Raw genomic sequence first — 12,137 nt, forward strand, 5'->3', positions numbered from 1 at the left:
TTTTTCTTTTATTCACTATATACAGACATTATATATAAGTATCTACATACAGTGGTATCTCGGAACACGAGTCATATAACGCTTTGAAACTACTACCTGCTACTACCAGCGCGTGGTGGTTCCGCGATCGTCACCCCTCCGCCCCTCCACCCCGCAGTTTACCATTGTCTCGCGCCCAGTGACTATCCCACGTCAATTCTTCACCCGGATTTTCAGTGTTTTGTTGGATTTTTGGTGATTTGACTATACAATTTGTTATTATATATCTCACCATGGGCCTCGTAGCCTGGTGGATAGCGCGCAGGACTCGTAATTCTGTGGCGCGGGTTCGATTCCCGCACGAGGCAGAAACAAATGGGCAAAGTTTCTTTCACCCTGAATGCCCCTGTTACCTAGCAGTAAAATAGGTACCTGGGTGTTAGTCAGCTGTCACGGGCTGCTTCCTGGGGGTGGAGGCCTGGTCGAGGACCGGGCCGCGGGGACACTAAAGCCCCGAAATCATCTCAAGATAACCTCAAGATGGGTCCCAAGAAAGCCAGTGGTAAGGATCAAGGCAAGAAAGCCCATGTGAGGATGACAATAGAGGAGAAACAAGAGATAAATACAGATAAAACTGAGATAAAACTCAGATAAAACATGCCAGGGAGTGCACACCAGAAAGGTCCTCACTGCCTGATGTGATAATGGAAGGGGACTCCCCTTCCAAACAGTAACTCCTCTCCTCCTCCCCCCTCCTCACTATCTTCCATACGCCTACAGCATTCAACAGCAAGGTAAGTAATAACTTGAACATAGTTTTGTAGGTTTATTTAGATGAATTAGGTATAAAAATTTAGCGCATAAAAATTTAGAAAAAACTTCGATGCTTTACCTTCCTTTAAATGGCCTTTTCGTGCCTTTGAATCTTCCCTTCTTGCCGCCAAGCGTCGAAAGAACCAGCTCAGGTTTTTTAAAGACTGTCTTGCTGAGCAAGTTCTCCCTCTTTCTTTATCTCACTTTCTCCAGTTCAACACTTTAGGATCTCCTTTCCCTGAACATGCCCGCCTTCTTCTTCAAGAACTTATTCATGCCACCTCCTTGCAAGTTGACGAGGCTTTTCTTGCTGTTCGTCAACAGCAACGTTTTCTGTCCTCTTCTCTTCCCAGTGATCTATGCAATATCATTTTTCCAATTGCATTTGACACTGCTCACGTCTCCTCCTCTCACCACTCCTCCATACTACACAACAAACTTCAACGCCTGATCTCCAACAGTCCTTTGGCCAAATACTCTCTCTCTGACTGTGTTACCAACCTTTCGTCCTACTCTCTTTCTAAGCACCAGCAAGAACTTCTTGGTCTAGGTCTGTCTGTTGCTACTTCCCTTGGCCCACGCTGTGGCATTGATCTCATTAGTTCCTTTGACAGGTTTGTCAATTCTAACTCTAGTACTCTTTCAGACCTGTCTGCCTTTAGAGGGGCCCTTATCCCCGTTCTTGACAGCTTGTTTTCTAAAAATCACCACCTTCCTCGTCGCTTCAAGCTTGCCCTTGCCACCCTGAAATCTAACAACTCTATTCTTATCCTTCCTTCCGACATAGGCAATTCGGTGGTTGTCCTTGACCGTGAGGACTACCTCCGAAAAGCAGATGTCTTGCTCTCTGACTCTCGCACTTATGCTGCTCTGACTTCTAACCCTTTGGATCGCCTCAAAACTTCCTTTAACCACAAACCAAGACAGCTCTCTAGTCTTTGCCCTCCTGACTTTGATCTCATTAAACGTTTCCGTGTCATCTGCCCTTCTCTTCCTTATTTCTATGGTCTTCCTAAGACTCATAAACCTGGTGTTCCTCTTCGTCCTATCATTTCTTCACGGGGCTCTGTCAGCTATCCTCTTGCCTCCTGGCTCGCTAAAACTCTGACACCTTACCTTGGCACTTTTTCCCCTGCTCACCTTCGTCACTCTCAGGACTTCATAGAAAGACTGCGCCTGCAGCCCTTTAGTAAGATGCTTAGTCTTGATGTCGACTCTCTGTTCACTAAAGTTCTCTCTTTCCTTAGACAGAAGGCGTCAGAGGGGCTCCTTCCTCTCCCGCTTCCCACTGACGTTTTCCTCGATCTCATTAGACTCTGTGTTGACTCTAACTCTTTCTCTTTCAACGGTAAATATTACACTCAAACTTTTGGTGTCGCTATGGGTTCCCCTCTCTCCCCTGTTCTTGCTAATTTCTACATGGAATACTACGAAACTGTTCTTCTTCCTTCTGTTGATACTCGTCCCTCTCTCTGGCTTCACATGTTCAATTCACAATGAACTTCATTTCATTGTAGTTATATAAAATATATCTTACCTGAATGTTACTCAAAATATTACCGACACTTCAACAACTTCGGAAATACCGGAGCCCCGGAAATAACAACCTGGGTACAGCCCAATATAGGCCGTTAAATTGAGTGGATGTACACAGTACCTTACCGGCACTGGTAAGGTATTTGCACAGTACCTTACCAGTGACAAAACCACCACCACCTACCCAGAGGCAAACAGAGGGACATGGAACACCCAAACTGACTCCAAGGGCGGGCAATTACTGAGCAGTAAAAGACCTCAGAGGAGGTAGCGCCCAAGCAACTTATGGAAGAGAAACCCAAGCCCCAAGGGCAGTACTTACAGAGCACCTAGGGAACGTAACCCCAGGTGCATACAGCACAAGTACAGGTGAAATTACTCCTGGCTCCACCACAGGACAGGACCACACCACAAGGCACAGCACTGAATAGTTTGGAGCCAGAGTCGCATGACAGCCAGGTCTCACATCAGCCACAGAACTTACGGGTTGGATAGCCCACACAGGGGTCTGGGGCGCCCCCTTCCCCTTCCCTTGGAGGGGGGAGCTGCGCAAACAGTGGCGCGGTGACGGTTGTGACGTCATGCTCGTTTGCTTGTTTTTTGTTTGGGGAGTTTTGTCCAACAGTTCGGCTTTTAGTAGCAATATTATAACCAGATAGGGTTTGTTTTGGGGCGCTTACCTTTCTGGGTACCTGATCCGGTCGATGGCAGACAAAGAATGTTTCCAACCACATGGGGGTTTCTATAGGCCATTGCTCCTTGTACCTGAGGGGGCTAGGTTCTGGCTCATGGTCTCGGGTAGGCCTAGAACTCCATTCGCCTGACTGATGACAGGGGCCTAATACATTCATATCAGCCCATATAGTTCAGGGGAGCCGAAGGGGTTTCTCCAAGAAATTGCGTTTGTTTATTAGAGCCCTGAGGAAGCTCATGTGAACCCCGTGTAGCCATGGGAGTTTTGAATCCTACACTATACTTACGAGCACCCTGAGGCACTCTGCACATCATCGATCTAGCGCCTCAATCTGCACAGTGCAGTGATTAAAATATTTTGCAGGGACTAAACTGACATTTCACATTTCAAATTATTTCATGGCTGGAAGGTGAGAGGGGGTTTGGGAGCTTATGTTACTTTGGTATTGTCATACTGAGCAGCCTCCTGGGTAAAGAAATGAACTTTACTTCTCTTTTCTCCTCTCCTTAACTGAGAAGGGAAAGATAGTTTGAAAAGGTACTTTTTTCTGTGGGACACCAGTCGACAGAGCCAGACATGATTCTTGGTATGCTGGGTGGCACAGTTTGGTAACATGAGCAGCGACCAAATGACTGCTTAGAAAAGGAAGGTTTCATAATATGAAATCCTAATTATCTTTAGCATATACAGAGATGTCTTCAATCAATAATTCCACAGCTGAATGATTTAAACACTGAAAAGAAGATTAAGAGCATCTATTATATTACGAAGAATTCTCCTACATTTGCTGACCTGCTCATTTCACATGAGCAGAGAAAGTGTTATAGGACTTACTGCTTACAAATTAGCTAAAATAAAATACCTTAAAAATAGAAATATTATTTTTTAAATCTCACTTGTGATGTACACAGCTCAGAGACCACTTCAGGAACATAATATTCAGGATAAGGCTTCACTAACTCACTGAACCTTTTGGTGCACTCAGCCTCCCGAACATAATCACACTCCCACCTTAACTCTTTCTTGGCCACCTCAACAATCGAGTCCACAAAGAGACCTGCAGAGCACAATTAACCTTGTAAATACATAATAGTTCATCAACACCCATAAAATATATAAAACATAATGTAAAATTTAAAATCTTCAAAGCCAATATAATATATTAGAATAAAACTTGAGCCAATGGCTCTGTACTCCTCTGAGTTGAACAATTAATATGAAATGGTAAATACTATAATGACATTTTAACATAACAGTTAACCCTTAACCCTTAAACTGCGCAACATGTCAGACGATGTGTTGAGTAACTTGCTATATATTGCGCATCATGTCATATGACATGTTGGAGTACTACGCAAGGTTTAAATGGCCGGCAGATACACAGGGTTCACCTCACCATCAGGGCTCTTGTAAACAGACGCTATTTTTTTTAAATTGTGGGCCACATTCCCAGGTGTGAGGTCCTCAGTACTGAGTGAGCCACCGAGGCTGGCGCATGTAGCATGAGCTCACAGCACTGCTGTTCAGCTTGTGACTACAGCATCACCTAAAAATGCCATAATATATATTTACATGCTATTATTTAGTGATGATATTATTACAGAAGACCCCTGACTGTGATAAAAATGACCAGGATTCTGATAATAGCAGGATTGTTGTGATAATTAGCGCTGTAGTGGGAGGAGTAATCTTGGTGGGGAGGGAGGTAGGTGAGGTGGACACACAGAGTCTGTTAACTCTGTGTGACCACCTTTTACTGTCTGGATTCACTATACCAGCTTAGTTTTTCACTATGGTGAACAAAACATGCTGATACTTATATATAACGTCTGTATATAGTGAATAAAAGCAAAACAGTATGGTGGGAGGAGAATGGTGGAGAGTCAGGTGAGGTGAAGGAGGGAGGGAGAGACAGTCAGTGGCGGGCTGCCACTGGAAGTTTTGTCAGACTTCCCCACCCTATAGCATACAAAATATGTCACTTATGATTTTGTGAACCACCAAGGCTGGCGCTCGCAGGGACAGGGAGGACAGGGACAGGGAGCCTCCGGGACTCACCCAGAAAATGGCATTTCATTACATTCAATGCTGGTTTTCTGGGGGAAGCCCCATCGGCTCCCCGAAGCTACCTCACCATAGATAAGGAAAACAGGGAAGGAACCGGGAGGCAGATGCCACGCTCCCTAACTTAAAAACCAAGACCACAGACAACACAAAGACCAAAACGAGAAGAAAATATACCACCCAGGCCAACTACCAGGACGGCACCAGAACTCAAGAGCAGGCCAGAGGGGAACAACGCCCAGGACAGCAAGTGGGACGGAGCAGAAGGAACAGCAACACCAAACGCAGGCAGGAGCGGCTCCGCCAGCACCACCACGAGGTGACAGGACACTAGCCCAGACGACGGACCTGGAACAACCTCGAAGGGAAGACAAGCCAACCCTATCAAAGACCGAAGGACCCTTCGCATTGATAGGAAAACCGGAAGGACCACCAGGAAAACCACACACCGCCCCCGAGACGAAACACGCAGGTGGGAGACCAATAAGGAACCTACCAGTGCCGACACAAACGACGAGAAACTAGCACCACGAACGAAGGCGCAAAATGTGAATTGGAAAACTGCAACCCAAAAGAGCGAGATAACCAGCTCTAGCAGGGAAGAAAGGTGCACGCTTCCCAGAGGCATCCAAGAGGAGAACCACCGAGGACGTGAACCGCAGGAAAGCAAACACACCCGTTCCGGAAAGGAACAAAGAAAAACCGGAGCCAGGACCGGAACCCAGCAAACCCCGGTTCCAAGAAAAGGAACCAGAAAGGCAGGAGCGGCAGACCAAAAGTCCACAACCCCCCACAGACAGCGCAACACCGAAGCCTGCAGGAAGTCACACAGAAAATCGCAGGAACTCGGTACCAAAACGAAACACCAGAGAAGTCCAAAAGCAGGGAACTGAACATAGACAGAGTCCCACCTGAGCACCAAACAACAGGATAGGCCAGAAGCACTGACCCAGATACACAAATAGGTGGAGCATGGGAGGAGGAAAAACGGGAATAGGTAAGGAAAACCCCAAATACGGCCCAAGGAGCGGCCGGGAAGAAAGACACACGGCCAACCACAAAATGTGGAGAGGAGGGCGTACATACCCGATGGACCTCATGGACAGCAGGGTGCAGTCAGGCACCGAAGTTAGGCAAGGAATGAGTGTCCCGAGAGGGAAAAGACCCAGGTGTTGACAACGAAACCAAAAACGCTGAAATGCGGGGCAGAGCCCCACAGAACAACAAAGAACAAAAGACAGGGACAAAAATCACTGAAGACCCATGCAAAGTGACCAAACACACCACACCAAACACCCCTTTTAGGAGCCATCGACTCAAACCCGCCAAGCGGGGAATAGTAAACAAGGATGGAGCAGTGAACAAGGGTGGTGGAGTGAGCAGAGTATCCCAATAAGATACTTGCTCCAAACGCATTAGCCTAACGAGAGAAGCAAAGCTCTACGGAGGCCCAATCATGGAACTCAAACCATTCCAAACTTCCAGTGAATAAGAAACAGTCGACCTGCAAGTGTGGTCTAGAACAGACACTTGCAAGAAACCGTACCGACTCCCAGTGCGCTGAACTCGCACCATTGCCCGCCAAAATAACACCCATATACCACTGTATACGCAACAAAACATGTAGCCTCTGAGTGGTTGTGTTTATTGTCACCAATCTTCACGAAACAATAGAACTGGGACAGAGGCACACGCCACCCGTGCAGCACATGTTGGATACGAAACAATGGGTATAAAAGGGATAAGTGTAGAATCAGGAAAGACCTGAGGAATGACCGGCACGGTAAAAGGTTCGGTGATTCGCAGAACCAATTACCGCGTAACTGGTGGTGGGGCCCCTCGATTTGTGCAAACGTGGGTTGGACATGTATATGAGCGGGAATGGTTGGGAAGAAATAGGAGCCGCTTCATACGGCCCAATAGACCCTCTGCAGTTCCTCTGGACTTATGTCCGTATGGTCGTATGCACAAGGGAACACAGGAGGAAGCCGAGTACTCAAAGGAGCCACAGACACGAAAAAGAACCCGATCAATGTCAGAGGGAAAAGGAAGCAGAAAGCACTAAGAAGCTACGTGGTGGAAGCAGACCCCACCCACAGGAGCAACCGTAGAGAAGACAGAGCCCAGGATGCTCAAGAAACTGCACAACTGTCAACTGACATGAGGCGGGGCCCAAGAGCCAGAGCTCAACCCCTGCAAGCACAACTAGGCAAGCTCCCCACCAAAAAGTGAGACCCAGCCCATGGCCGACAGAAGCGTCAGACATGACCTCACCTGTAGAGCAGACACACAACCGTGCCACAACACAGGCGAGCCAAGGAACACACCAGGAGAGCGCTAACGGTGTGCCCAAAAGCCAAGCATACTCGAGGCAGTAGGCATGGAATGTACCGTTACCTGAATAAAATTCGGAAGTCGAAGGTAAAAAACATCCAGAGGCGCGCGCCCTGCAGAAGACAGAGCAGGACAGAGGGGGAGGAAGCGGCGCCACGCCGAGCCATCCCAGACCCGGAAGTAGAGGAAGAACGAAGTGACACCCCCAGACATAAATCCAGAACACCCTCAGCATCCAGAGGGCCATGACCGGAGGGAGAAAACGAGCAAGAAGCCGTAGAAAAACCACGAGCAAGAAGCCGTGGAAAACCACGAGAAACGGCGCGAACACACGAGCATACTGCCCACAAACAAAACGCACACCGCGGCCCCAGCACACGAGGTACGAACGTACCACCCGTCCACCGGGAGGCGTGGCTCATACACCAGGCGGACACACATATCATACACACAACGTACAGACACAACGTAAACACACATCGTACAAACACCAGGAAGGCGTGCGTAATGAAGACGAAGAATGCCGAAAAGGGAAGGAGAGACAACACAAAAACAAAACAAGGCGAAAACGAAGCAAAAGAAAACAGATGACGGAAGGTAACCAACGAGGCCGACAAAAAACCAGAGGGAAACCTCATCGAAAATCAACAGACGTTCCAATAATACTGGACGGTACGAAGAGACTCGCGAACCAACGAGAACCACGACAAGCACCCCTGAGCAAGGACACGCAGGGACAACGATACGGAGTGGTTTAGGCATTGTATGTACAAGGCAATATATAAATCCATCAACGCGTGCTTCACAACTTGTAGGAATGTACCTTACCTGAACAAACTTTCGATTTATTCATTTTTTTTTTTTGGAACAGTATCGCAATGTAAGAGCGAAAAGGGTAAGGAAAAGGGGGCGAAACACATTCCCAGGAACGACGGGACCGACGAACCCGAAGGAACACGGAACTGAAACCCAGGGAGGGGTATACCCGAAAACAACAGGAACACAGAGAGGGAAGGAACAACCCCACTCTGAGGAACTGCCAGACCCTCACCAAAGGTACCAGGACCCAAGAGGGGCAAACGGGGCCAAGGCCCCCCAGGCAACCCCTCTCTAACCCTAGGAACCTCGACGGCATGACCCGGGGCCGAGCCGCACCCCCAAACTCCCAGCTTGACAAGGAAAAGCCGGGGCAGCCGTGCAAACACTAAGGAAGGGAGCCCACTGGTCAGACCCATATGGCAAGGCTGGAGGAACCGACATGAATACCTCCGCTGCCACCCCGGAAGAGGAAACCCCCGGAGACCGCCCAAGTCTCAACCCCACCAGACTCTGCCCCAACCCCGAAACCCTCCTATGGATCGGAGCAGTAAGCAAGGGAGAAAGTGTGTAGAACAGAAGGGGAAGGACACGGAGCGGAAGGAGCCAGAGCCGAAGCGACCCCCACCCCAAAGTCCGGACTCCAACCACCATAATGGGGCAGCCTCGGGGCATCCGGGACCGCAACAACCAGCAAGCAACGCCGATGCCGCCTGCACCTGATTAACATGACCAGTGGCCTGGGGGAAAGGAAGCATGTACCGGCAACACTCGCTGTATGATTCCGGGTCACAAAAACAATGACCCAACAGGCAGCATGGCGGAGGCATAACCGGTGAGTGTCACCCTGAGACAAGGGGACAGCTCAACCGACAAACTTGCAGGATGCGAGAGGGACTCCGGGGACACACCTATATGACCATGGAGCCCCCGTGGGGTTTTCCAGGGCCATTGGTACCTTAGCCATTGGTACACGCTAAGGAAAGCCCAGGCAGGGTACTGCAAACCGGCGCCCAATACTACCAACAAACTGCTAAAGCTGAACCCCCGGGACGTGTCCACTCACGGGGGCCAAGCGGGGAGTACCACCAACAGAAGGAATCTAAAGAAATCACCTAAAACAGGAACGGGGGACCACAAAGGACCCCCCCACCACGCAAAAACAACAAAAAAAAGAAAAACCCTGCAAGAGGACAACTTACCCAGGCGGAACAGAGCCGGCCGCTGTTATGGTGAAAACTAGTTGTGCAGTACCCCGCTCCCCTACCTATGATGAATACTACCACCTACCCAGAGACAAACCAGGGCAACAAACCCCCAGCCAACTCCAAGGGCGGCCCAGTACCGAGCAGTAAAGGACACAGTGGAGGTAGAACCCAAGGTGACTTGTGGAAGGTGGCCCCAAGCCCCAAGGGCAGTACTTACAGAGCACCTGGGGAAGATAGCCCTAGGCGCATGCTGCCCGAGTACCGTGAAATCTTACTCCTGGCTCACACCCCACCGGTAGAGACAGTCCACACCACAAGGCACAGAACTGAAACAAAAACCGGAGCCAAAGGCACTCGACCAGCCAGTAAGACCATCAGCCAAGAACTGCCAGTTGGATCGCCGGCGTGGAGGGTCTGGGGCTCCCCCCTTCCCCCTCCCGGGGAGAGGGGGGGTTGTGCAGACGGTGGCGCAGCGACTTGATGACGTCATGCTAGTTAGATAGTTTTGTTTACGGAGTTCTGTCCACTCGTTCGGCTTTCGGTAGCAATATTTTTACCAGAATAGGGGTTTGTTTTGGGGCGCCTACCTTTCTGGGTACCTGTCCCGGTCGATGGCAGACATAGAATGCTCCCAACCACAAGGGGTCTCTATAGGCCATTGCTCCTCGTGCCTCTCTGAGGGGGCCAGGTTCTGGCTCGTGGTCTCCGGTAGGCAAGAACTCCTAGCACTTTGACTGATGCCAGAAAGTTATACATATCCATTCAGCCTGGATAGCTCCGGGTAGCCGACGGGGCTCCCCCCCAGAAAAGTAAGAATAGATATAATGATAGATATATACACCCCCAACACAGAAGGGGCAACCACCAAGGCAGCCCCCTTACCAGGCAGAAAAACAAAAAACAAAACCCTGCAAGAGGACAACATACCCAGGTGGAACAGAGCCAGCCACTGTAAGAGGTGAAAACTAGCTGTGCAATACCCTGCGCCCCTACCAGTGACGAAAACTACCCCTTACCCAGAGGCACACATGGGCAAAAAAGACCCCAGTTGACTCCAAGGGCGGCCAAGTACCGAGCAGTAAAGGACACAGCGGTGGTAGATCCCGAGGTGACTTGTGGAAGGTGGCCCCAAACCCCAAGGGTAGTACTTACAGGGTACCTAGGGAAGGTGGCCCTAGGTACATGCAGCCCGAGTACCGAAAAATATTACTCCTGGCTCGCACACCACCAGTAGAGGCAGTCCATGTCCAAGGCACAGAAACTAAGACAAATTGCTGGAGCCAGAGGCACAAGACCACACCAGTAGCACATCAGCCTGAAAACTGCAGGTTGGATCACTGGCGTGGGGGTCTGGGGCTCCCCCCTTCCTCCTCCTGGGGAGGGAGAGGGGGTTGCACAGACAGCGGTGTGGCAACATGATGACGTCATGCTCGTTTTCTAATTTTTGTTTGGGAAGTTCTGTCCACTCGTTCTGCTTTTGGTAGCAATAGTTTCACCAGAATAGAGGTTTGTTTTGGGGCACCTACCTACTTTTCTGGGTGCCAGATCCGGTCGATGGCAGCATTGAATGCTCCCAACCACTTGAGGGGTTTCTATAGGCCATTGCACCTCGTGCCTCTCTTGAGGGGGTCAGGTTCTGGCTCATGGTCCCCAGTAGGCCAGAACTCAGTGCACATTGACTGTTGCCAGAAAGTTATACATATCCATTCAGCCAGGATAGCTCCGGGGAGCCGACGGGGGCTCACCTCAGAAAAGGATTTGATTAGAAATGATAAAGAATAAGAGTATTAAGGGGCAATGATGCAACCGGGGAGAGGGACTTCTCATGCCGTACAATCAGATGAGCCACAGGGTTGCAAGGAGGGGTAGAATATACTGATAGCCTACTGAGCAGTTAGCTTTTGAGAAAGAGTACCAGATTTTTTAGGGATTTGTATGTGTGTCACAGGCTGACAGAAGTCTAGCTGGAGTGCACAGTTCCAGTGTTGGACTGGGAGCTGTGTGGGGGACCAGATTCTGTTCGGGTGATAAGATATAGGTTGTTTTCCTTCCGAATGCATTGATTTATAAGGAATGAATTATGTAATGTTGCATGTGTGTTTTTTAAATATACATTATTGTCATTTATCTACTAGGTTGTTTCCCTATGCCTTGAATCTCCCTTGACTCAAATAAAAGCCTTATTCCCCTAGACAACATTAAAATATAACATGACCACACTGCCTAATTGTAACAGTAACATCTTGCCATTCAAGTGTGCGGGTATGACAAAAGCCTTGCCAAGCTTCAAGACAGAGAAGGGACAGTCTGCCAGCCAGTAAGACCAGTAGGAGCTGAACTCGAACAAAGCTCGATCCATCACAGATGCGTAAACTGGGTCCCACAGAGGGTAAGCACTGAGTGCCTCCCGAACGTCTGCAGGGGAAAGCCGAAAGAAAAAAACTCCAGAAAAACAAAACCGAGGAACCCAAAGGTAACCGGAAACGAACTCTGGGTTGGGGAGAGGATTGTGAAATTCTAACAATCGACTTGAGAATGGTCCAAGACGGACCGAAACGTCATCATCGTCCCTTCACTTTCTACTGTATGGTTTGATTAACATCTAAGAAAACTCTCCAGGTGAAGTCCAGGGGAAAGGCTTCAAAGAAGTGAGTCTGCTGGGTCGACTCAGAAGCCTCAGCAAGAAAGAGGGA

General features: G+C 49.2%; 1 protein-coding gene across 2 annotated transcripts in view; it reads right to left on the reverse strand.

Annotated features, from left to right (window-relative positions):
• The window catches only part of Coq8 (ubiquinone biosynthesis protein COQ8, mitochondrial), a 350,169-nt gene that overhangs the window by 48,693 nt on the left and 289,339 nt on the right, over nt 1–12,137 (reverse strand). For both annotated transcript variants that reach the window (XM_069299996.1, XM_069299995.1), the window contains exon 8: nt 3,919–4,079. In XM_069299996.1, coding sequence (XP_069156097.1) covers nt 3,919–4,079 — 161 coding nt within the window. The remainder of the gene's footprint in view (nt 1–3,918; nt 4,080–12,137) is intronic.

Source organism: Procambarus clarkii, chromosome 43 (genome assembly GCF_040958095.1).
Source record: "Procambarus clarkii isolate CNS0578487 chromosome 43, FALCON_Pclarkii_2.0, whole genome shotgun sequence".
Taxonomy (NCBI): domain Eukaryota; kingdom Metazoa; phylum Arthropoda; class Malacostraca; order Decapoda; family Cambaridae; genus Procambarus; species Procambarus clarkii.